The sequence below is a fragment of the Panthera onca genome, chromosome F1 (genome assembly GCF_046562875.1).
Source record: "Panthera onca isolate mPanOnc1 chromosome F1, mPanOnc1 haplotype 2, whole genome shotgun sequence".
NCBI lineage: Eukaryota > Metazoa > Chordata > Mammalia > Carnivora > Felidae > Panthera > Panthera onca.
In genome coordinates, this window is record NC_138355.1 from 67,329,004 (window position 1) to 67,349,419 (window position 20,416).

The 20,416-nt window shown below is 62.5% G+C and overlaps 2 protein-coding genes and 1 long non-coding RNA gene across 9 annotated transcripts; 1 reads left to right on the top strand and 2 right to left on the bottom strand.

Moving 5' to 3' along the window:
• Nucleotides 1–243: 243 nt before the first annotated feature.
• Nucleotides 244–3,531, bottom strand: LOC132685857 (uncharacterized). Its single transcript, XM_078441255.2, has 3 exons — nt 3,498–3,531; nt 1,485–2,561; nt 244–782 (listed from the first exon to the last, which is right to left on the bottom strand). Exons 1-3 carry the CDS (start codon nt 3,529–3,531, stop codon nt 703–705), a joined length of 1,191 nt encoding a protein of 396 aa, XP_078297381.1. The 3' UTR covers nt 244–702.
• Nucleotides 2,332–19,840, top strand: IGSF9 (immunoglobulin superfamily member 9). 6 transcript variants are annotated; one of them, XM_078440887.2, is made up of 21 exons: nt 2,332–2,439; nt 4,451–4,706; nt 4,942–5,130; nt 9,517–9,669; nt 10,363–10,517; nt 10,780–10,897; nt 12,866–13,007; nt 13,104–13,249; nt 13,344–13,486; nt 14,575–14,715; nt 15,132–15,248; nt 15,427–15,577; nt 15,779–15,902; nt 16,145–16,320; nt 16,594–16,844; nt 17,017–17,101; nt 17,210–17,386; nt 17,610–17,652; nt 17,966–18,826; nt 19,087–19,214; nt 19,379–19,840. In XM_078440887.2, exons 2-21 carry the CDS (start codon nt 4,649–4,651, stop codon nt 19,558–19,560), a joined length of 3,540 nt encoding a protein of 1,179 aa, XP_078297013.2. In that variant the 5' UTR covers nt 2,332–2,439; nt 4,451–4,648; the 3' UTR covers nt 19,561–19,840. The 6 variants fall into 6 exon arrangements, with proteins under 6 accessions (XP_078297013.2, XP_078297014.2, XP_060500541.3 ...); XM_078440888.2 differs by lacking the exon at nt 2,332–2,439 and adding an exon at nt 2,564–2,634; XM_060644558.3 differs by lacking the exon at nt 2,332–2,439 and adding an exon at nt 2,764–2,921.
• On the bottom strand, nt 13,954–14,579 carry LOC144614882 (uncharacterized). 2 transcript variants are annotated; one of them, XR_013553140.2, is made up of 2 exons: nt 14,403–14,579; nt 13,954–14,264 (listed from the first exon to the last, which is right to left on the bottom strand). It is a non-coding gene; the product is annotated as an uncharacterized LOC144614882 (long non-coding RNA). The 2 variants fall into 2 exon arrangements; XR_014136455.1 differs by having other exon boundaries at nt 13,954–14,281.
• Nucleotides 19,841–20,416: the final 576 nt, after the last annotated feature.

Consider the following 20,416-nt stretch of genomic DNA (forward strand, 5'->3'; position numbering starts at 1 on the left):
GAACCCGAAGACACGGGTTTGTGAGAGCACAGTGAGGTCCACACCCGTGTGTTAAAGAGGGAGGTAAGAGGCGGGTCTGGAGAGGAGGCAGGGCCCCCCTGACGTACTCAGGGCTGTGGGAGAATTCAAGCATGAACCAGACAAACACCGCAGGCTCTTGGACCTCTGGTCTCACTGGGTGCAGGAACCAGGCACGCCGACAGCTAGGTGACAGTCTGAGAAATCACACTGCTTTTCTTCTTTTTGAAAAGTTTCATTATTTATTTTTGAGAGAGAGAGAGAGAGAGAGAGAGGGAGCACGCACGTGCGAGGAGGGGAAGGGCAGAGAGAGGGGGAGAGACAGAATCCCACGCAGGCTCCCTGATGCCAGTGCAGAACCCGACCTGGGGCTTAGATCTCACAGACCATGAGATTGTGGCCTGAGATGAAATCAAGAGTTGGACCCTTAACTGACTGAGCCTCCCAGGCGCCCCGAGATGCCACACTGCTTTTCTGTCCCGGTAAACGGGCCACTGCTCACAGTGGTCAAGTGTCCCTGGAACTGACAACATTGTCTGATCTTGTGAACAGGCTGAAAATACGTGGGCTGGCTGATACCCGGATTAGGTAAAATCCTAGTTGGTTGAACAAACTTTCCCAGAGAGTAGGATGCGTGGATGGTGGGCAACCCAGAAGAAAATCTTACTTTTGAGCCTCAGGGACTCAGAGTTCCACTTCTGGCCTGGTGAAGGAGCCAGTTACAGGGCTAGGTTCCTGTTCTTGCCAAAAAGCCCAGAAGATACCTGTGAACCAGAGCAAAATGATAATAATAATACAGCTCACAGAATAGGCGTCCAGAAAAAAAAAAGATCCTATCAAAACCTTTCTAAAATGGAACCCTGTTTTAAATCCCAAGTTTACGAAACGTGACTTTAACAACTGAAAGAAATGGGCTCTTGTTCAAGAAAACACTGTGGAGACAGCAGAAATGAATGAATGTCTGGACTAGAGGGGTGGCTGATTCCCCCTCCCCCCCCCGGGGGGGGATTTTACCTGCTGGTCAGGGAGGGGCCCAAGGGATTAAAAAAAAGGCTCTTTTTCTAGGGCCTTTTTCTTTCTCCCCCTCTCCCGGCACATTTTCACCTCAGGCTGTGGCAAAAAGCCCACAGACGTTTACATCTGGAAGAACTTTCCAGCAGTCCCTCTCTAAGGATGGAATGGACTCCTAAGAGGGCGGGCGAGCTTCCTGGCCCAGGATGTGGGCCCTTGGGGCCGAGATCATCCGGAAGGAGGGGGAGGCTGGGATGCTGGTGTGAGCCCTTGACCCCACCCTGGTTGAGGCCATGATTCCATGAATGAAATGCCTGGCGTGGTCAGGCGGGGTCACGGGGGTTCGGGCTGGGGTGAGCGGTCAATAGAAAGGACCTGGGCAGGTGCGCTGCTTAATGAAGCCTGCTGGGGAAGGCATGATGGACCCCCCCATCCCTGAGGCGGCCCAAGTTCACCAAGCAGAAAGCTCCCAGGAGCAGAAATGCCAGCCATCTGTCGGCCTGAGGTCTCTAAGGAGGTGGGTTTGATGACGTCCAGGTTGGGTGTGAGTTCGGCTCGGGGCTCGGCAGGACATCCGTCCCCGAGGTGGGAAGTCTGGGGCCAGTCGCTCCACCTGGTTGCGCCTCCGTTTTCTCCCGAGTCAAGCAGAGTCACGCCCGCCTCGCGGGGTCTCTGCGCGGGTGACCCGAGCGCTACGAAGCCCGCGGTCCAGGGCCCGGCACCCTGCAGGGCCCCGCCCCGGGATGCCTCTCGTCCTGCCGTCCCGCCCCGGGCCTGTGTCGCCGGGTCGCAGGCGCTGGCAGCTGCAGCGGGGAGGGGGCGACTCGGCAGGCCGGGCCCGGGCGCACGGTCCCCTCGGCACCCTGCGAGAGGCGCCGGGCCGGGACCTGGGAGCTCGCGGGTGCAGACAGGTATTTCCAGTCGGGCCGGGGAAGGGGCGGGCGGGGCGGGGGACGCGAGCCGAGGGGGCCCCCCCGAGCTGCGCGGATCCCCCCGGGGGTCCCGCTCCCGGCCGGGCTCGGCTGTCGGCCCCGCGCCTCTCCCCGGCCGCGCGCGGACGGCGGGGGCTCGCGGGCGGCGAGGCCCGGGAGGACGGCGGGCCAGCTCCGGCGACCCGGGGCCCGCGCGGCGGGTCTCCCCCGCTCCCTCCCCGGCCGGCGCCCGGCGCCCGGAGCTCCGCCAGGGGGCGACCCGAGCCCGCCGCCGCGCGTCCCGCCCTCCCGAAACTACAACTCCCAGGCCGCCCGGGGGTCGCGGCCGCCCCGCCCCGCCCCGCGGGTCGGCCCCCTCGGCGGCGGCGGGCGGGGCGCGGCGGTCTCCCTGGCGACGCGGGCGCTGGGGCGCCGGGCGGGAGGCGGGCCCGCCCCCTATTGTGTGGCTGCGGGAGCCGGGCCGCGCGGCGCCGGGCAGGTGAGGGCGGGGGCGCTGCGGGGCAGGGACGGCCGCCGGCGGGGCTCGCGAGTTCCGGGGGAGCCGAGGCGGCGGGGGCTGGGGGCGCCGTGGGATTCTTCGGGGGCAGCAGAACTCGAGTTCTGGGGAGTGAAGTGGGGTTTCGGGGGGGCGGGTCGGGGAGGGGGATTCCCGGAGAACCGGAGGCGACTGGAGGTAACGCGTGCGTGTGTGTGTGTGTGTGTGTGTGTGTGTGCGCGCGCGTCGGTGCAGGGGGGTGGGTCTTGGGGGGGGGGGTGTCCAAAAGCAAGGGGGGGAAGTTCAGGGGTCCGGAGCAGGCGAAGGAGAAGGGAATTGAGGGTGGGGTATCCGGAGAGTATTGTGGGCTGGGGCCGGAGAATTTTCGGGAGGGCGATTCCCGCGGAGAGGATGGGTGGGGACTCTGCGGGCGACGGGAAGGGAGTGCCTGGAACCGCGGAGGACCTGGTGCAGTTGGAGATCAGGTGTGGAAAATGGGAATTTGCGGAGAGGTGGGGGGGGCGGGGCTGTGAGAAGTAGGGATAGCAGGAATCGGAGCACTTGGTGGGGAGACCAGACGGGTGAGGGCATGGGGAGGGGGCGCGGTGGGCAGAGGAGTTGGAAGATCATAGGGAAAGCAGAGGAATGCTGGGGAAACCCGGGTTACTAGGGTGCTCGGAAAGCTGAGCCGCGAGGGAACTGGGGCTCCATCCGTTTGGGAGAAGCTCTTTCGGGGAAGAATGGGAGAGCCCGCCGCGGGCAGAGGGAAGCCAGGGGAAGGTTTGCTGGTGAGTCGTGCGGAGTTACATACGCGGGGCCATTAAGTAGAGGCAGGGGTCGGGCTGAGAGACACGGGGGGGAGGGGAGGGGGGAGGAGGGCGGGATGCTTTCCAGCCAGTCCGGACTGGGAGGCCGGGAGCGGGGTGGAGGCCAGAGCAGAGTCCGCTTGGATTTGCGGGGGCCCAAGGCCGCAGCAGTCCCGCCCCCAGCCCACTGTGACCACCCTCTGGGGCCCACGGGAGTTCCTACCCTGCGCACCCCAGGGCTCACTTTGTACTCACTAGGGACTGGCAGGCTTCCGGCTTCAGGGACCATGCCTCTAGGGCTGGGGAAGGGAAAGCCTGGCAAAGTCTGGGCCCCGAGGACACTGGAGGAGAGCGAATGGGAAGCTTTGGGATGAGGCACTCGGGTCGTGCTGTCTGGCGGAGCGAGGGCTGCTTGGCAGCATCATGAAGGGAAAGTGGTGCCAGCTGCCTGTCCCGGGACCTGCCCAGGCCTGGAGGGTGCCATCCCGGCCCCCAATTCCAGCAGGTGGGGGAGGCATCTCCTCGCCCCGCTGCCTGACTCAGTCACTGCTAAAGCAGTGTTGGGAGGCTGAGTGGAGAAAGAGATACGGCGTCCCTCCCCAGCTTCCAGGAGTCACAGAGGCTGGGGAGGTGGGCAAGGGATTGTGTGCGTGGGTTCCCTGGGGGCCGCTTTCTGGGGGTTCCCGCCCAGGTTTTGCCCTTCACTGGCTCTGTGCCCCTGAGCAAGCCCTGAGCAGGGTCCTTATTTGTCACTGTGGGGTGAAGGAGTAATCCTGGTTCTCCCTGGCGATCTGCTACTTGTTATCAGCATCAGGACTAGGGAAAGAACAGAGAAGGGGCTGAGCCATGGGGACCCTTCATCTCCCATTTTCTGACAAATCCTTTTCCAAGCTCAGCTTTCCGGGCACGTCAGTAACCCGGGTTTCCCCAGAATGCTTCTCTTCAGATCTTTCCAACTCCTCTGCCCCACCCTCCCCGTGTCCTCCCCTGTCAGGACTCCCCACCCAGTGCTCCCTGGTTCTCCCAGAGCCCCCACCCCGGCCCTTATCCCCCAGGGCGGCAAGATCTCTGGTATCTGCGTCCCTCCCCTGCTTCTCTGCTCCCCTCTCTCTTCGTTTGCTCTCCTCCTGGCCTGTCTCTGACGGTGGGGTTTCTTCTGGTTGCCAGTATTGGCCCACTCGGCATGTTGCCTTGCGTTTTGTGTTTAGATCTGGTGGTGCTCCAGGGAGCGGCTGCATCAGGTGTTACGTGAGCCAAGCCCTAACCGTGCAGAAGAGTGAGAGCTGAAACCTGCTACCGGATCAGAAGGCATCCCTCCCGGGGCTTGCTGGGCTGTGGACACCTCCCGGGCCCCTCCGTCGGGGCCCCCGTGGATAGGAGGGGCCGGCCGAGCAGGCAGCTGGGCTATGGTTTGCTGCCTCGGTCTGGCCGTCCTCAGCCTGGTCATCAGCCAGGGGGCTGACGGTGAGCCGGATTCCCTGGGCTCAAGAGCTCCCCGCCGGCCTTGGGGGGGGGGGGCATTCCCCGGGGCGGGGGAGGGGAGGGTTCTCTGTGAGCACGCGGGGTAGGGGACGAAGAGCGCTGGTTCTGGAGAAGTCGAGGCTTCTCTCAGCCACTTCACAGAGTCCTAGGGATGGCGCAGAGACCCTGAGGGAGCCTCCTGTCCCTGCCCTGATTCTGGTCCCTGTTGTCCACGCAGGTCGAGGGAAGCCTGAGGTGGGGTCAGTGGTGGGCCGGGCTGGCGACAGTGCGGTGCTGGGCTGTGACCTGCTGCCCCCGGCTGGCCGGCCCCCGCTACATGTCATCGAGTGGCTGCGCTTTGGATTCCTGCTCCCCATCTTCATCCAGTTCGGCCTCTACTCTCCCAGAATTGACCCCGATTACGTGGGTAAGACAAGGGGGATCAGGAGGTACTGTGAACACCCCAACAGAGGGGGGGCTGGGTGGGGGGAGGGCAAGACCTCTTCTTAACTGCTCTGCCTTCCCCCTCCCCCGCTGCGTCATGCCAGTTGGGGGGCTCTAGGCGGCTGGCAGGTGGGTTGACGGGCAGCAGGGTGGGTGGGTCTGTGGCCTGTGTGCTTCTCCAGCAGAGGCTGGGGGGGGGGGGTCTCCGTCCAGAGGTGCGTGTGCACGGAGCGGGGGCTGGGGAGGGCCAGGGTCCCTAAGGGTCAGGGAATGGATGGGGCCAGGCTGGGTTATGTGGCTTCTGTTCTAACGTATGGACCCTCCCCCCCTCCCCCCGGGGCTGCCATCCGCACCCCTGCTGGCTCCCTCAGAGGGCTGGGCTTCCACCTAATCCCGAATGGAGTCTTAATCTGAGCGGTTTAGTGCAGGCCTCAGAGGGCAGCGTGTGGGAGGGCCCGAGGCGAGGGCTGGGGGCTGCTGGGCCAGACAGTCTTTAGAGGGAAACCCAGGAAAGGCCACCTTGGGGACGCTGATGGGGGAGGGGACCCCCACCTTTCCCCTCTTTAGTTTGAATCCTGAGAGCGGCTCTGGGATTGGCTGAGCTGTCCCTGAGGGGCAGGCTGAGCTCAGGCAGGTGCCGCCGGAGGGAGAGTTTATTTTCAAACCGGGGGCAGTTGTTGGCAAACAGCCTGGTGGGAGCGGATGTGTCTACACAAGCCCCGTGAGAGCTGATGAAAGCAGGGCCCAATTAGGACAAGTGGGGTAAAAAAAAAAAACACAAAAAAAACTGGCCGTGCCCACCAGCCCGCCCTCCCTGCCTCTGCGGGGCCGGGGCTGGGCCCGGAGGGGTTTGGGCTGAGGGCTGAGGCTGGGTAGATACAGAATGTTGCCTGACTGAGGACGGGGCAGGGGCAGGTGGAGCGGAGCAGGGAGAGGAATTTTCCTGGGATTCCTAACTGTCCTTCTCTCTACCCGTCTTGGGGTCCCTCGGGCAGACAAGCCGCTGGCTGGCCGGCTGGCAACGGTGCTACCTGTGGGTTTCCTTTCTCCGTGTGGCTCTGAGCTGCGGGAACTGTGAGCCATAACCCCTCGGGGCTTCTTCCTGCCCCTGCTCTTAGTGCCCACCCCTGCTCCCGCCCCCCAGTAGCTAGTCCAGCCAGTCTGGGGAGTCAGAGCTGGGGGGGAGGGCCCTGTGCCCATTAACTCTCTTACTGCCTCCCGTCTAAGGGGCCTCTCGGCCTTTGTGCAGGGGACTCCGAACCCACAGTTGCTAAGCAACGGGAGGTGGAGGTTGCTAAGGACAATGCCGTCCTGTCATAAGCCCTCTGGGCAAGTGAAGGAGAGATGGTCTGGGACTGCGTGTGTGAGGCTGGTGGCCTAGAACGTGGGAGGGACCACGCCTGAGACCCCAGCTCCCAACCTTTGAGGACTCCAGAATCCATCTGGCGGAGGGGCCGGGATTTACAGACTAGCACAAAGTGGTGAAAAGCGGTATAAAACAGGCTAGGACGCCTTCCTAACCCTCGCGCTGACTTGGTCTTTGACTTTCATGCTGTCTTTCTTGGGAACTTCTGCCAGCGCGGCTGGCAGAAAGGCATGAGTTTTCTCTCTGTCCCGAGTTGTTGGTTGCAAGGCAGTTCTCTTTTTTTTTCCTTCCTTTTTTAGTGTTTATTTATTTTTGAGACAGAGAGAGACATAGTGTGAGCGGGGGAGGGGTCGAGAGAGAGGGGGACACAGAATCCGAAGCAGGTTCCAGGCTCTGAGCGGTCAGCACAGAGCCCGACGTGGGGCTCGAACTCACAAACCGCGAGATCATGGCCTGAGCCGAAGTCGGATGCTTAACCGACTGAGCCCCCCGGGCGCCCCGAGGCAATTCTCTTATTCTCAGAACACTCCACCCTCCAGGCCTCTCCCCTTTTTTCCTGCAAAACCTTCCTTGTGGTCACAGCTCCCGGGAAGCAGTAGTCCTCTCGCTTCGTGGTCCTTGGAACCTCTGAACACAGCAAGGAGCATCTCTTGAACTGTGTATGTGAGCTTGTACATGCACGTGCGTGTGGGTTCTCTGCCTTCTGAGAGCTGGAGAGAGCAGTCAGTGTCTCCCGCTTCCTTTACGCACCCCTGCACGTGCGGAGCGGGGCAGGGCGCGGCGGGGGAGGGTCTGAAGCCCACCAGGCTGTGGCCCTGCGGGGGGGAGGGTGGGCCTCCGGGAGGGGCCCGGGACTCAGGAGGACTCAGGACTGCCTGCCTGCCCTTGGCCATCTTCCTGTGCCGTGCCACAAGTCTAGCAGCCCGTATCTCCCAGAAAAGGGAGGGCACGCAGTATGCCTCCTTGAATGTTCAGATCCGCTGACATTTAGAACCGTTATCCGCTGACCACCAACGCCCTGAGTGGGAACACCCTGGATGTGGTCAGTGCTGTGTGCCCTGAGCGTCACTTGATCCTAACCCCACGGTGCACTGGAAAGTGTTCCGCATCTGGAGAAAGAAGGCCTGACTTTGTCACTTACAAGCCGTGGGATTTTGGAAGGAAGCTTCGTGTCCGTCCTTTCCTCTCGAATGGATTTCCTGCGAGGATTAAATGTTACATGGTCCACATCAGTGCTCAATATCCCTTCCTCTTCCTGCTTTTTTCGTGGAGCTCGAAGACAACCGTAATGAGAAGTGGCTGTCTTTTGGAACTTAAGGGGACTTTGCACTCTGGGGTCGCAGGGCTCCGTGGCCACGCAGATGGGGGTTACGGAGGGATCCCGAAGGGGGTGTGTGTGGAAGGGTGTGATTGTGTTAAATATTTACCCGCAAGGCCTAGGCTTATCTCCTAGGTGGAGATTTCAACACCTAGCCCTGGAAACAGGTCCGCCCATCCTGGAGAGTCCACACCCCTGGACCTCGTCCTTGGAAGGAAAAAGTCCCTTGCCTAAGACTTGCCTCAGACCGTTCAGTCTCCTCTTCTTCCCTGACGGCACTAGATTATATCCCTGCAGGCTTAGATTGTATTTTGGAAAGATCACCCGTGCTGAACACGCAGACGTGGGCGGTGACGTCTAGGCAGACGTGGGCGGAGAGGGGTCTAGGCAGTCCCAGGTGCCGGCAGGGCGGTGTGGTGCTCGGTGGGGCCAGCCGCTGCTGGGGGTGGGCGGAGAGGACCTGCCACCAGGTAAGGGGAGGCCCGAGATCGAGTCCCGCTTCTGATTTCACACCTTGTGCTCATCCTTGTGTTCAGTACGTGAGCAGTGGGCCGCCTGCCTGCCCCGCGTCCCTTCCCCCCTCCCTCCCCGGCCAGATTGGTCTTCACCTCTTTTTCCGGATGAAACCCGAGTCGGCCAGTTTGCCCAAGGGAATACACCGCAGAGCTGGGCTCTGGGTCTCCCTGGCTCCCGAGTGTGGGCCTCTCTCACTAGGCGGCACTGCCGGTGACCCCCGAAGCTGTGTGGGGAGGGGGCCGAGGGATGTGGGGGGCAGCCTCAGTCTGAACCTGGTGGCGTAGTGGATGCTGACGGAGGGTGGGCGTGTGTGTCTGCCTGTGCTGTGGCCGTGTGGCTTTGTGGAGCTCCGTGTGGCCAGTCGGCCGGGGCCGCGGGTGCCCTGGGGCGTGAAGGGATGGGGTGAGGAGGCTGCTGACCTTGCTGCCTGGCTGGGCTGGACTCTGGCCACCCTAAGGCGCTTAGGCCGTTGATAATAGCCCCGAGGGATTAGGGGCTTTGGTAGGCGAGGTCTGGGTCCCTGCTTGGGCCCCAAACACTGCTGAGGTTTCCAGGGCCAGTGCTCTGGCGGGAGGGGTCCTCCAGGAGCCATACGTTGCCCCTCCGAAGAGCCCAGGGCTGGGGCAGATCCTGTAAGACTCATGAGGAGACTAAGTGTGGCTCTTAATTTTTTTTTTTTTTAAATGTATATGTATTTTTGAGAGAGACAGAGACAGAATGCGAGTGGGTTAGGGGCGGAGAGAGAGGGAGACACAGAATGCTCCAGGCTCCGAGTTGTAAGCATAGAGCCCGACGCGGGGCTCGAACTGGCGAACCGCGAGATTATGACCCGAGCTCAAGTTGGACGCTTCACCGACTGAGCCACCCAGGCGCCCCTAAGTGTGGCTCTTAAACCACCCTCCTCCCAACGGTCCTTGAAGCCACCTGCGGTTCAGTAGGGTGTCTTGTGCACCTGCTACCACTCTGGGTTTCTCTTTGTCTAAACTGGATCTCAGCTGCTAAAAGGCAGGAGTGATCCGGGGCTGAATGGAGGGATCTGCCCTCGGTGACCCCAGCCCCACCTGTGTCTCTCCGGTCCCCGCTGGATCAGGGTGACTGGAGGAGACAGGGCCTCCTTCTTGACCTCTGAGGGTAACCAGCGTGACCAGGGTTTGGGGCTCCTCCCCCAGGGCGAGTCCGGCTGCAGAAGGGGGCATCTCTCCGGATTGAGGGGCTCCGAGCGGAAGACCAGGGCTGGTACGAGTGCCGAGTGCTCTTCCTGGACAAGCACAGCCCTGAGGACGACTCTGTTAACGGCTCCTGGGTGCACCTCACAGTCAATTGTATGAACCTGGGGGCAGGTCGGGGGGGGGGGGGGCGCATGATGAGGACCTCTGGGGGGGGTGGTTCCGGGGCCCCACCCTCGCGGACACTCCTGTTTGCTGGCTCACTGTCTGCATCTTGCCCCTTCCACCGCCACGCCTGCCCTCCAGTGTTGGAACTTCCTCTGTCTTCCCCGTCCCTGCCTCTCTGGCCGGGAGAGGGGAATGGGGGGGGGGGTAGGGGGCTGCCGGGCCCTGAGCGAAACACGACTCACGTGTTGAGACCGTGTTTTGTTTTCTCAAAATACCTTTTCACCCCGGACCTCATGAATTCTGTCAACCCTAAGAAGGAAGGAAGGTCAGAATCCTTCCCCTTTCACAGATGAGGAGACTGGATCCTGCCGCTGCTTAGGGGCAGAGTGGAGTCTGGACCCAGGCCTCCGGGCCCCCAGAGCAGTGCCAGGGGCCACTAGCTCTCCCCTGGCTCTGACACCCCTCCTGTGCACAGCCCCAGTTGCTAAGTCCGCAGGCCAGTGTGGGGATGGGCTGGTGCCACCCTCACTTGGCCTGAGCTCAGCAGGCAGGGTGGCCCTGGGCCGGGGACTCCCGAGCAGTGGGGCCGGCCGGTGGGCTGAGGCCTGCAGCCCTGACCGGTGTCCCTGCTCTTTGGACTGAGAGCCCCTCTGGCATCCCCTGATGCCTCTCTCTCCGCAGCACCCCCTCAGTTCCTGGAGACCCCTCCCCAGGTGCTGGAAGTTCAGGAACTGGAGCCTGTGACCCTGCGTTGTGTGGCCCGTGGCAGCCCACAGCCTCATGTGACTTGGAAGCTCCGAGGACAGGATCTTGGCCAGGGCCAGGGCCAGGTGCAAGTGAGTCCCGGGGCTGGGCTAAGTGGGCCTGATAGGGTGTGAGGGGGAGGCTTGGGGGGCGGGGCTAGAGGCCCAGGGGCCAAATGCCGAGCTGGGAGACTGGCCAGGGGGGGACGCCTCACTGGCTTCCTGAGCCTGGGGTGCTGCTGCCCTCTGCCGGCCAGACTCGGAAGTGCAGGGTCTGAGGCCCGCGGGAGGGAGGGAAGGGGAGGCAGGGGGCGGGAGGAGGAGGAGGAACCTTCCTTATCCCCTCCTACCCTAGGTGCAGAATGGAACGCTGTGGATCCGGCGGGTGGAACGCCGCAGCTCTGGGGTCTACACCTGTCAAGCCTCCAGCACCGAGGGCAGTGCCTCCCACGCCACCCAGCTGCTGGTGCTAGGTGCTCTTGGTGGGGGTGCTGCGGGCCGGAACTAGGGACCTGTATGGGGGGGGGCTCTGACCTGTGGCTGGGGGTGCACGTAGCAAGAGAGGACACAGGGGCGTGGAGAGAAAGGGAGCTACCAATGCAGGCTGGTGCTCTAAAACCACATCTCTCTCTCTCTCTCTCTCTCTCTCTCTATAATTTTTTTAATGTTTTATTTAGTTTTGAGAGAGTTCAGGCAGGGGAGGGGCAGAGAGAGGGGAACAGAGAATCCGAAGTGAGCTCTGCGCTGACAGCAGTGAGCCAGATGGGGGGCTCGAACTCACCAACCGTGAGATCACGACCTGAGCCGAAGTCAGATGCTTAACCGCCTGAGCCACCCAGGCGCCCCTCTAAAAACCAGCATCTTAATTTTAAAAGGAGCAGTGAATGGACGAGTAGATATTTAGGGCCCAGCAGTGTGGTGTGTAACCCCCCCCCCCAACCCCCCCCAGGTTCTCATCTATATATAAAGAGGTTCATATCTACATTTTAGGACTAGGTTAAGAATTTAATCAGGTTCAGTTGAGTACAGTGATCAGCACTTAGTACCTCCTGTCCGAGACCTTCCGTCTAGAAGGAAAGCTAAGAGATGGCCTGGACTCTGCCTTCGGAGAGCCTCTTCTAAAGGGAAGGCAGATGAGTTAGTGAAGTGTCACTTTCCCTGGTTCTGTGGGAAGGCAGCGCTGAGGAACTGTTAAGGGCCAAGCCCGCCAGGGTCAGGAAGGTCTGAACGAGTCTTGCCTACCCTGGTAACTTTGGGCCCTCACTTCTCTCTGCCTCTCGGCCTCCACTGCTTCATCTGTGGAGACAGTAATTCCTGGCACAGAAGGCTCTTGTGAGGCTTAAAAGAAATGGTGCAGGGAGGTGCTCAGCGGAGCGCCCCGCGTGTCTGTCGTGTCCTATAGGGCCCCCCGGCTCGGATTGTCACCTCCTATTCCCGACGACCCAGGCAGCGGAGTCCAGGGAGGGGAGAGAGCAGTGGGGCGGTAGAAGGGAGAGACGGATTTGCAGGGATGATGCAGCCTGGCCAGACTCTGTGGGAAGAGCCTTCCAGACGGGGGGTTCGGAGAGCAAAGGCGTGCAGCCGGCTCGGGGGCACGACACGCCCACACTGAGCTAAAAGAGTTCTTAAGGGTTGGCGTATGAAAAGACGGTTGGCCGGGCCGGGAGGGGTTGGATCCTGAGTGCCCACGAGGCTGGATCGAGAAGTTCAAGCTTGATGTGGTGGGAGCCAGGAGTTGTGAGTTCTTGAAAAAAAAGATTTTTTTAATGTTTATTTATTTCGGAGACAGAGAGAGACAGAGCATGGGTGGGGGAGGGGCAGGGAGAGAGGGAGACACAGAATCCCAAGCGGGCTCCAGGCTCCCAGCTGCCAGCACACAGCCCGATATGGGGCTCGAACTCTCAAACTGTGAGATCATGACCTGAGCCAAAGTCGGTCACTCAAGCGACTGAGCCACCCAGGTGCCCCAGGAGTTGTGAGTTCTTGAACAGAAGCGTTCTGTTCTGGCCAAAGGGGGTGTCTCTGTGTGAATGGCCGCTGGAGTGGCCAGATGGGGGAGCCTCGGTCGGGGATCGTGCTGTATCCGCTGGTGAGGTGTTGGGCACCTGCATTAGGGTAGGACACGTGGAGGTGATTTAGCAGGCGACAGTGGAGGGAGGTAAAGGGTAAATGAGCAGAGAGTGAGCCTGCCTCCCCCTCCCCAACACACACACACACACACACACACACACACACACACGCAGGTTCTAGGCGGGGGAGTCCGGGTGAATTGGGTTGTCCCTGGTGGGAAGGGGATCTGGTCTGGAGAAGAGAAGGAACTTGCGTGAGGTACAGGGGTTAGGGCTGTTTCAGTTCCCCTATGCCAGAGGGCAGATGGCAGGAAGAACTGTAGAGGGGACCTCAGGGCTGAGGCCTCTCTCTTCCCATGTGCTCCCCCACAGGCCCCCCGGTCATCGTGGTGCCCCCCAAGAACAGCACGGTCAATGCCTCCCAGGATGTTTCCTTGGCCTGCCGGGCTGAGGCGTACCCCACCAACCTCACTTATAGCTGGTTCCAGGACAGCGTCAACGTGTTCCACGTTAGGTGGGGCTTGGGGGTGGGCGGGGGCCGGCGGGCAGCCTTGGAGGAGTCCCCCGGCTCAGCGAGCCTGGACCCCTGCCCACACGTGCCACGTTGCAGCCGCCTGCAGCCCCGAGTGCGGATCCTGGTAGACGGGAGCCTGCGGCTGCTGGCCGCCCAGCCGGACGACGCAGGCCGCTACACCTGCGTGCCCAGCAACGGCCTCCGGCGCCCGCCCTCGGCCTCTGCCTACCTCACTGTGCTCTGTAAGCCTCACCCGGCTCCCTCCCCAAGCCTGCTCCCTCCCCCTGGGCCAGGCCTAGTTCCTGCCCCACAACCTGCCACTGCTCCCCCCACCAGACCCAGCGCAGGCGACAGCGATGCCTCCTGAGACCCCCCTGCCCGTAGGCATGCGGGGGGTGATCCGGTGCCCGGTCCGCGCCAACCCCCCACTGCTCTTCGTCAGCTGGACCAAGGATGGGCAGGCCCTGCAGCTGGATAAGGTACAGACCTCCGGGCGGGGGGGGGGGAAGGAAGGGTGTGGCTTGGTGTGATCCTGGGCAGGTCAGCTGGGGTGGAGTTAGCTCAGTGTAATTCAAGTCAGTGACTAGGGATACACCCCTTCCCTGGGGGGCTGTGTGGGGGTGTTTGTGGAGGAGCACAGCATCTGTCCTGAAGGAGGGCACAGCCTAGAAGGGGTAGGACAGACACTCTGCTGGAAGGCCAGGGCTGGTTGAGGACAGATCAGCAACAACTTCTGGGACCTTGGTGATGGGCCTTGGGGGGGTGGACAGACATTCGGAGCAGGAACCAGGGCCCCGAGGCAGGAAACGGTACCTCGCGTGTAGGGCGTGACGAGTCCTCGAGTTTGAGGGGAGCCACATGCCCGTGGGTACACGGTGCTGCGGAGAAACAGGTTGGGGCCAAGAGAAGCGTGGGTACCAAGTGAATATTACGTTCTTACAAGCAGTTGGGGTCTTTGTCCGCCCTCGTGGGCGACCACCACATCTTTTAATCCTAGTGTCCCCATCCCCGGGGGCTTCTGCGATGGGAGGACTGGGTACGTTTTTGTTGGAAGTTACAAAAGTCTGCGGGCAGTTGGAGCCAGTGAAGCTGTTGAGCGGTGGTGCGACAGCATCGGAGCTGTGAGCGGGAGTTGAGTCTGTCGGGTGGATGGAGGGCAGAGTGGACACAGGGAGAGGGGTTCAGAGGCTGTGAAGTGGTCCAGGTGAGAGCTGAGGGGGTCCTGGGCGTGGACGGGCTTCATGCTTAGATGGAGGCCTTCCCGGAGGAGAGATCTGGTGAGCAATTCCACGGGGGAGTGAGCAGTCCAGGTTAGTGGGGACAGTGGGGCCCTTGACAAACAGGGAAGGCAGGGAAAGGAAAGGATTTGGAGTGGAAGATGCTGACTTTCGTTACCGGGTGCCGGACACCCCGCCAGGCAGGGCTCAGCTCCAGGGGGCGCCGCTGGAAAGAGAAGCGTAGGCCTGGAGTTCAGAGAGGGGTCAGGCCTGGAGGAGGAGTCCTCTGCAGGGATGTGGCCTTCTCCTTCCTCTCCAGCCTCTGCTGAACCGCTTTCACTTCCCCGCAGCTCCCTGGCTGGTCCCAGGGCCCCGAGGGCTCCCTGATCATCGCCCTGGGGAACGAGGATGCCCTGGGAGAATACTCCTGCACCCCCTACAACAGTCTCGGTACTGCAGGGCCCTCCCCGGTGACCCGCGTGCTGCTCAAGGTGAGGGTGGCTGCGGGCGCCCTGGCGAGGGGGGCAGAGCAGTCACTTCGGAGTCCAACGGTGGCGGCGGCAGCTGTCAGACTCCGTGCCGGCGATTTCTGTAGAGGTGGTGCTGGCGAGGTGGGGTGTGAGGGACGCGTACGTCCCCAAAGTAAGATACCTGCCTGCCCAACTCACTAACCTTGGCCTCGAGGAAAAGGGGTGTGAAGCAGAGGAGAGGGTGAAGGGTGTTCTGGGGAGGTGTGTACCCCCCAGAGAGGCCTCCCAGACCCCCGTTTCCCTCCAGCCCCGCCGGGGAGCAGAGACAACAGGTAGGGAGACCCTGGGAGATGGGGTGTGATGGGAGCCCCAGAGAGCGGAGCGGCCCTTAGATGGCAGTGCGGGAGGCCCCTCCCAATGCCAGATCTGGCTTGCAGGCTCCCCCAGCTTTTCTAGAACGACCTAAGGAAGAATATTTCCAAGAAGTAGGGCGGGAGCTACTCATCCCCTGCTCTGCCCAGGGAGACCCCCCTCCTGCTATCTCTTGGGCCAAGGTAAGGCTCCTAGCCCCGCTCTGCCCATGCGCACACGCTCTGCACCCCTGCCTCTCCCTGCCCCTCGTCATTCTGCGGGAAGGAGGGAGCCATCGGAGGCAGGGTGGGGAGGACGCTGGAGCTGCCCTCGGTGAGGGGTGGCCGCATGTGTCCTCAGGGCTGACCAGTGGTTCCGTAGGTGGGCCGGCGGCCGCAGGGCCAGGCCCAGGTGGGCAGCAACAGTAGCCTCATCCTGCGACCGCTGACCAAGGAGGCCCATGGGCGCTGGGAGTGCACCGCTAGCAATGCTGTGGCCCGAGTGGCCGCCTCCACACATGTCTACGTGCTGGGTTAGTGGCCGGAGAGCAGGCTGGGGGCTAGAGGAACCCATGTGGGACAGGGGACGGGAGAATCATTTTTGGAGGTCCACATGGGGATGGGGGGCAGGGGGCCCTGGGGTGATGGGTTGGAGGTCAGAGGCCCTGGGAACCCTCCTTAGCTCTTTACCTGACCAGCCTCCTCTCCCCCCCCACTCAATTCCCCCTCCCCAGGCACCAGCCCACACGTTGTCACCAATGTGTCCGTGGTGCCTTTGCCCAAGGGTGCCAATGTCTCCTGGGAGCCCGGCTTTGATGGTGGCTATCTGCAGAGATTCAGTGTCTGGTATACCCCACTGTGAGTGATCTGCCGCTCCTGTCCCCCCACCCGATTCCCTCTGGCCCTCTGCCCTTCCTCCCACCCTTCCATCCCAGCCCCGCCCTAACTCTGCTGCCCTGTTTCCAGGGGGATCTTTGGTGTTCAGGGCCCAGGTGCCGAGATCCTGGACGGCTGAGGGGAGGGGACAGGTCAGTCTCTGGACTCCAGAGCTTCCTGGCCCTCCTAGTAACGAAGTCCCCCCGTTTCCTCATGTCCTCCAGGGCCAAGCGTCCTGACCGAACCCACCATGACTGGGTGTCGCTGGCAGTGCCTGTGGGGGCTGCTTACCTCCTGGTGCTGGGGCTGCAGCCCCATATCCAGTACCAGTTCAGCGTCCTAGCTCAGAACAAGCTGGGGAGTGGGCCCTTCAGTGAGATCGTCTTGTCTGCCCCCGAGGGTGAGAGATCTCCCCCCCCCGCCCCAACGCCAGCATCTGACCGGACGGGATAGGACTGATAGGGAAAACCTGGATTTGGCACGACCTGGGTGGGAGGGGGCAGAGGAGCCGGGCAGCTTGCGGTCCACAGGGGTTTATGGAACGTGATTCGGGGGTGTCTTTAGGGGCTCTGGGAGAATGGCTGAGCATGGAGTTGGGGGCGGGGAATAGAGGGGTTGGCATGTTGTGGAAGGGTCCCGGGAGCCCCATCTCATGCCTGTCTGCCCTGCTTAGGGCTTCCCACCACGCCAGCTGCCCCCAGTCTTCCGCCCACTGAGATGTCACCTGCCCTGTCACCTCCCCGAGGCCTGGTGGCAGTGAGGACACCCCGGGGGGTGCTCCTGCATTGGGATCCCCCAGAACTGGTCCCTAAAACACTGGATGGCTATGTCCTGGAGGGGCGGCAAGGCTCCCAGGGCTGGGAGGTGCTAGACCGGGCCGTGGCGGGCACAGAAATGCAGTTGCTGGTACCTGGACTCATCAAGGTATGTGTGGGAGGCAGGCACCGGGAGGTTCCTCCCCGCGGTGCTCCGGGCCCCGGCTCCGTTCCCCAAACCTGGGCTTCTCACCCTCCCTTCCCAACTGCGCAGTCTTTCTGGACAGAGCTGGGGTGGGCGGTGCTGGGTCCTGACCCCCTCCCCGGACCCCCACCCCCAGGACGTTCTGTACGAGTTCCGCCTCGTGGCCCTCGCAGGCAGCTATGTCAGCGATCCGAGCAACACGGCCAACGTGTCCACTTCCGGTGAGAACCCGGCGGGAGGGCAGAGCGTAAGCACCGGGGGGGGGGGGGGGGGGGGGCGCTGAGCCCACTGTCGCGGGCACCGACCGCCCCTCGTGACCCCTCGCCCAGGCCTGGAGGTGTACCCCTCCCGCACGCAGCTGCCAGGCCTCCTGCCCCAGCCGGTCCTGGCCGGCGTGGTGGGCGGGGTCTGCTTCCTGGGCGTGGCTGTCCTCGTGAGCGTCCTGGCCGCCTGCCTGACCAACCGGCGCAGGGCAGCCCGCCGCCGCCGCAAGCGCCTCCGCCAAGGTAGGCCCCCGAGGCCACGCCCCCGCGGGCCCCGCCTCCCGCCCCAGCCCCGCCCCCCGGAGGTGGCCACCCGCCTCCCGCGCAGGGCAGGTGCGTCCTGTCTGTCCGCACTTGCCTGTCCCCAGCGGGGAGGGTTTGCCGGCGGGTGTTGGGTGAGGCTGTGCGCCTGGGGCTCTGGAGGGCCTGAGGTTTGCCGGTGTCACCTCTGGTTCTGCCCGAACAGATGCGCCTCTTATCTTCTCCCCGCCCGGGAAGTCAGCTCCGCAGTAAGTCCCTCCACCTCCTCCGCTTCCTTCGACCTTCCCTCTGCGCCCGCTGTCTTGGCCTCCTCGGTGGTGCCTTGGGGTGGGCGGGGAGGGGCGGAACAGAAGTTGGAAGGAGGTGAGGGTGGGAGTGCAGAGGTCCCAGCCTGGGGCTGCCCACTGCTGCCTGTGCGCCTTTCTGCCACCCCTCCACCACGTGGGTCCTGGTGTCTGTTCGCTGTCCCTAGCTCTGCTCTGTTCACCAAACCTCTCAAGGCTGGTCCTGGGAAGGGGCCTGGCTCCCTGCCACAGAGCCGGATCCCCTGTCCTTCCCCAGCTCTGCTCCGGGTTCGGGCAGTCCCGACAGCGTGGCAAAGCTGAAGCTCCAGGGCTCCCCAGTTCCCAGCCTGCGCCAGAGTCTGCTCTGGGGGGAGCCCGCTGGTCCCCCCAGCCCCCCTCCGGATCCTCCACCTAGCCGGGGCCCCTTACCCCTGGAGCCCATTTGCCGGGGACCAGATGGCCGCTTTGTGATGGGACCCAGCGCCGGGACCCCCCAGGAAAGGTCAGGCTCTGAGCGAGCTGAACCTCGGACCCCATCCCAGCACCAGGCCAGGTCCTATGACTGCAGCAGCAGCAGCCCCAGTGGGATGCCCCAGCCCCTCTGCATTGCAGACATCAGCCCTGTGGGGCCCCCTCCCGAGGCCCCGCCCAGTCCTCTGCCTGGTCCAGGACCCCTGCTTCAGTACCTGAGCCTGCCCTTCTTCCGGGAGATGAATGTGGACGGGGACTGGCCCCCTTTCGAGGAGCCCGGGCCTGCTCCACCCCCAGATTACATGGATACCCGGCCCTGCCCCACCTCATCTCTCCTTCAGCCCCTGGACTCCGCCACCGTGTCCCCCAGGGCAGCGCTTCCTGGGGCTGTGGTCGGGGCCGGGGCCACCCCAGAGCCCCTGTACACGGCACTGGCCGACTGGACACTGAGGGAACGGCTGCTGCCAAGCCTTCTCCCTGCCGCCCCTCGGGGTAGCCTCACCAGCCAGAGCAGCGGGCGGGGCAGCGCCTCGTTCCTTCGGCCCCCCTCCACAGCCCCCTCTGCGGGAGGCAGCTACCTCAGCCCTGCTCCGGGAGACACCGGCAGCTGGGCCAGTGGCCCTGAGAGGTGGCCCCGAAGGGAACACGTGGTGACAGTCAGCAAGAGGTGAGGACAGTCCCTGCCCTTCCCCACCTTGGCTCCAGTCCCTGCCCAGACTGCCCCACCCCTCTCCTAATACACTGTGCCTTCTGGGCTCTCCCACCCTGGGACCAGGAGAACTTGTCTCCTTTTAGAAGCTTTTGCCGAGGTCCGGGGATCTTCGGGGGAAACCCATGGCCCAAGCTGAGTTGGGGGACTCTGGGTTTGGGCTTTTCTGCTCACCCTCTGTTCTTCTCGCCGTACCACGCATTTGTCCCCTGTGACAGGAGGAACACATCTGTGGATGAAAACTATGAGTGGGACTCAGAATTCCCTGGGGACATGGAATTGCTGGAGACTCTGCACCTGGGCGCGGCTGGCCCTCGACCCCGACCTGAAGCTGAGCCAGAGCTAGGTGCGTGAGCCCCCCAGGAAGGCGGTGCGGCACCCCCCGTTCCACGTCTCCCCCTGTCTGTTCCCAGCCGGGCCCCGGGCCCCAGCCTTGCTCCTCCTGCTCTCCCTTGGCTCATCTGCACCAGTGACCCCCAGCCCTGTCCTTGCTGTGCCCCCCTCTTGCAGACGTGAAGACTCCAGAGGAGGGTGGCCTCTTGAATGCTGCCCGTGCTTCTGGCCCCGAGGCCCGCTGTGCTGTCCTCCGGGAGGAATTCCTAGCTTTCCGTCGCCGCCGCGATGCCACTAGGGTCCGGCCACCGGTCTATAGACAGCCAGTGCCCCACCCCGAACAGGCCACTCTGCTGTGAGAGCGCCTGATAGGAGGCTGGGTGAAGGCACACAGAGCCTGCAGAGGGGAGGCCCCAGCAAGCCCTAGCTCCAGCCTGGAACACTGCTCCTGCAGCTCTGGTGGTGGTGGGCTTGGGTGGGCTTGCTAGGAGGTGTATATGCCGGGCCCCCGGAGTCCGGGGACTGGGACAGGGATCTTAGATCTGCCCGTGTGTGTGTGAGTGTGTGTGGTGACGGTGATGGTGTTTGTGGTGTGGGTGAGGCTTTTTACAGGTGAATAAAGAAAGTCTGACAAATGTTTCTGTGTGTCTTCTGCCTTTGCATCTGAGAGGGAGGTAGGAGAAGCCCCGAACCCTTAAAAAGGAGGCGGCCCTTCCTGAGTGGACAGGGCTGCACTCAACATCCTTTCAAAAAGCATTTATTGAGTGCCTGCTGAGGGCGTCTACTAAAGACCAACCGTTGAGCTAGACGCTGAGAAAACAAAGTTCACGAAGTCAAGCCTTTGCCCTTGGTGAGTTTTTGCCAGTTGGTGAAGCAGGCAAAGAAACAGTTACGGTGTGATGTGATAAGTTCTGTGATAAAGCTAGGTGTTGGATATTGTGGTAGCACAGAGGAAGGAGCCCACAAACAATGAGTGCTTACAGCACGGACTGGGGACAGTGCTTCCCCTGGGGAGCTCCTCACGGGATGGGAGTAACTAACAGTAATAGCTAGTGTCGCTGAGCACCTGCTATGGGCCAGGCACTGCTCTAGGCTATTCATGTATATCATTTCCTTTTCTGTAACCATGGGGTCGGTAGAATTCTCTGTTTTCTAGGCTGGCCCGCTGAAGCATAGAGGCTTCAGTCATTCGCCCAGAGGTCACACAGTGGGCAT